Source organism: Ranitomeya variabilis, chromosome 3 (assembly GCF_051348905.1).
Source record: "Ranitomeya variabilis isolate aRanVar5 chromosome 3, aRanVar5.hap1, whole genome shotgun sequence".
NCBI lineage: Eukaryota > Metazoa > Chordata > Amphibia > Anura > Dendrobatidae > Ranitomeya > Ranitomeya variabilis.
The window spans coordinates 161,316,896-161,320,388 of NC_135234.1; the positions used below are offsets into that span (position 1 = coordinate 161,316,896).

General features: G+C 38.3%; 1 protein-coding gene across 2 annotated transcripts in view; it reads right to left on the minus strand.

The window, feature by feature from the left end:
* Positions 1-309: 309 nt before the first annotated feature.
* Positions 310-3,493, minus strand: part of MED14 (mediator complex subunit 14) — a 79,591-nt gene continuing 76,407 nt past the window's right edge. For both annotated transcript variants that reach the window (XM_077294788.1, XM_077294787.1), the window contains 2 exons: positions 1,647-1,836; positions 310-578 (listed from right to left, as the gene is read on the minus strand). In XM_077294788.1, coding sequence (XP_077150903.1) covers positions 505-578; positions 1,647-1,836 — 264 coding nt within the window. In that variant the 3' untranslated portion in view covers positions 310-504. The remainder of the gene's footprint in view (positions 579-1,646; positions 1,837-3,493) is intronic.

Consider the following 3,493-nt stretch of genomic DNA (forward strand, 5'->3'; position numbering starts at 1 on the left):
ACGCCCAGATGCTTTTCTATTACGATTTTAAGCAGTCATATTAAAATACAGTTTCATTATAAAGTCTGTCACAGTTTTACAGTATCCAAAATGACAATTGTTCTTAAAAAAAAAAAAAAATTCTCACACCAAAGAATACACATTTACAGAAGAAAGAAAAGTTTGGCATTTTCATATTTCATTCAGTATAAAACAGAATATTAAACATGTTCCTGGGAGGTGAATATTAAGTTTTCATCATCACTTGAAATGAGCTATAGTAAAACACACTATACAACAACAATATACAAAAAAAACAAAACAAAAACGTTTTGATCAATTATATATAATTTCTGGTGAAGTGCATCTTTGAAAAATATCTGCCAGTTTTTGCGTCATTTTTCATACAAACAAAAATATCAAATAGGAAGCTGTCCCTTGTCCAATCCATATTTTCATGTCAACGAAAAAAAATATATATATTACAAAAAAATAATATTAATCCATGCGACTTTTGAATAGTGTTCAAGGTCGTCCACCCGGTGGCAGTGTAAGATTCGCCATAAGATCACGTACTGCAGCAAATATCGTGCATTCCCCTGCGGACAAAGAAGGGCAAAGTGTTACCAGATTATGTGACAAGTATATTGTCGAGTTAGTAGGATAGGAGCCCTGGCTGCTTGTGGGATCACAGGACAGATCCATCACATAGACGGCAGATAAAATAAGTCTCACTCACATTCACACAGCTGATTTCTGGTGCGAATCCGGAATGTCAGAGGATTTGATTAGGAGTTTGTTGTGGCCTCCACGCCTAAATATTCAGCAAATCCTGGACCCGTGAAAAGGGCCAAAAAACTCCTCAGAGCAGAGACTCACCGAATTTTTGGATTTAGAGGGTAACAGTCCCTCTTCAAGTAGTAGGGAGACCCAAGATTAACAAATATGGCACTGTATAATGTTGGGACTGGATTCTACTTAGAGGATCACAAAATGAAAAGCCCTGTTTATTTTATTTATCGGAAAAAAAAATTACCCATTTTTGTAAACCTGTCAGGAATTGCAGCCACCTCTGTTGCCAGTTTTAAAATGGAATCTCGGAAACTCATAGCAATCTGGCTACTTTGCTATTAATATAACACATTGACAAAATGACAAGGGATTTTACAATGCTACCACCATGGCTGCCCTGCCTGTAGGCAGTTCCTCACCCATGAAATCCCTTTCTTGGTAAGTTCATTGAAGGATGTAAAACTGTGGTCTAGGAGGCAGACAATGAACTAAATGCATCATCTTCTGCACTGCCTACTCCCTTTCTGCAGACACTAAACAGACCAGCTTGTACACCAGCATTAGGAGCAACCAGACGTTGCAAATAAAGAGAGAAAAAAAAACCACCATCTCTATAAACAGAAAAAAGCATAATTAATTATGTTCTGTTTTCACTGTGTTAGCAGAGCAAGTTCATGCCGGGAGATTGTGGTGCAATAGTGTGTAATAGGAATGCTTTTTAAATTAAAGCAGCAGAATAAGCTATTCCATATAGTGGCATGCAGAGATAGATAGATAGATAGATAGATAGATAGATAGATAGATAGATAGATAGATAGATAGATAGATAGATAGATAGAATAGGATAAGATAAAACTGAATAGCAGCTGGCTAACCTGGACGTGGTTGATTCATCTCCGCAAACCTCTTGAGAATGTTGCTGACCATCAGAGGAGCGGCCACGGAGGAGTTCTGCTGACGAGGGATGTCTGCTTGTTGAGTTGTTCCCGACGCCATGTCGTAGATGATTGGAACAATAATACTAACTGGCTCTGGGGGCACAGACGTCTTTTGGGTTAACTGGAGCTGTAAACAACAAAAAACAACACACAATTACAATCTGTGCCGTTATCAAACTCATAATCAGAAAATAGTCACAAGTCTGTATAAGGTATGCAGTAACTTCCATCCTGAACCAGTCCTTTTCCTGACCAGGCACATATCACGTATGTCCATAAATGTGATTTAAAGGGAATCTGTCAGCAGGTTTTTACTACCTAGCAGAGTAATGTAGGCAAAGACGCCCTTCTGCATACACAGCCGGAACCTGCTTCTAGCAACAGCAACTGGACCTTGCTCCAATCACTGCTGTTTAACCACATAACTTCCACTGTTAATGTCTGCTATACTTAGGTCGCGCAAACTCAGTGACGTGTCAGTTTTGGTGCCCACTGAGCATTTCACCAGAATCCAGCAAAAAAAAAAAAAATATATATATATTTTCTGACTATGAAAATAAAGAAATAAACACACATTTTCAGTATCAGTGTCCATAAAAGAGCAATCTACCCAAATATATAATTTCTTAACTTGTACAGTAAACTGTGCAAAGGGAAAAAAAAAATCATATAGTAAAAAAAAAGTTGCATATACCCCAAAATGTACCAATACACACTACAGCTCATCATTCAAAAATAAGTAGGTCCACACAGCTTGATCGACAGGAATAAAAAAAAAACGACAGGTCTCAAAAAAATCAGAACTTTACAAAGTTCTGAATTTCATTAATCATTAAAATTCTTAAAAAAAAAAAAAATATATATATATATAAGCAAGTTTTTCTGAAAGTGTATTACCCTCAAGAATCATGTTGCCAGATCATTTTTACGACACTGAACGCCAGAAAAATTTAACCTCCCAAAAAACAAATGGTGGACTTTCATTTTTATTCCACCCCACCCCCCCTTTGAATTTTTTTTCTCCAATTTTTAGCACATTATATGGTAGAATAAATTATATAATTCAAAACTAAAAACAAAACATAGACTGTGGATCTATAAAATAACCTGGACCTCCTTAGAGATACCTCATTACTTTAGAAAAATTGTAACATGTTTAGGATTTTTAAACCACTGCAGAGACAGAAGTAACATTTGTTTTCAGGAAATACACTCACCGGCCACTCTATTAGGTACACCTGTCCAACTTCTTGTTAACACTTAATTTCTAATCAGCCAATCACATGGCGGCAACTCAGTGCATTTAGGCATGTAGACATGGTCAAGACAATCTCCTGCAGTTCAAACCGAGCATCAGTATGGGGAAGAAAGGTGATTTGAGTGCCTTTGAACGTGGCATGGTTGTTGGTGCCAGAAGGGCTGGTCTGAGTATTTCAGAAGCTGCTGATCTACTGGGATTTTCACGCACAACCATCTCTAGGGTTTACAGAGAATGGTCCGAAAAAGAAAAAAAATCCAGTGAGCGGCAGTTCTGTGGGCGGAAATGCCTTGTTGATGCCAGAGGTCAGAGGAGAATGGGCAGACTGGTTCGAGCTGATAGAAAGGCAACAGTGACTCAAATCGCCACCCGTTACAACCAAGGTAGGCCTAAGAGCATCTCTGAACGCACAGTGCGTCGAACTTTGAGGCAGATGGGCTACAGCAGCAGAAGACCACACCGGGTACCACTCCTTTCAGCTAAGAACAGGAAACTGAGGCTACAATTTGTACAAGCTCATCGAAAT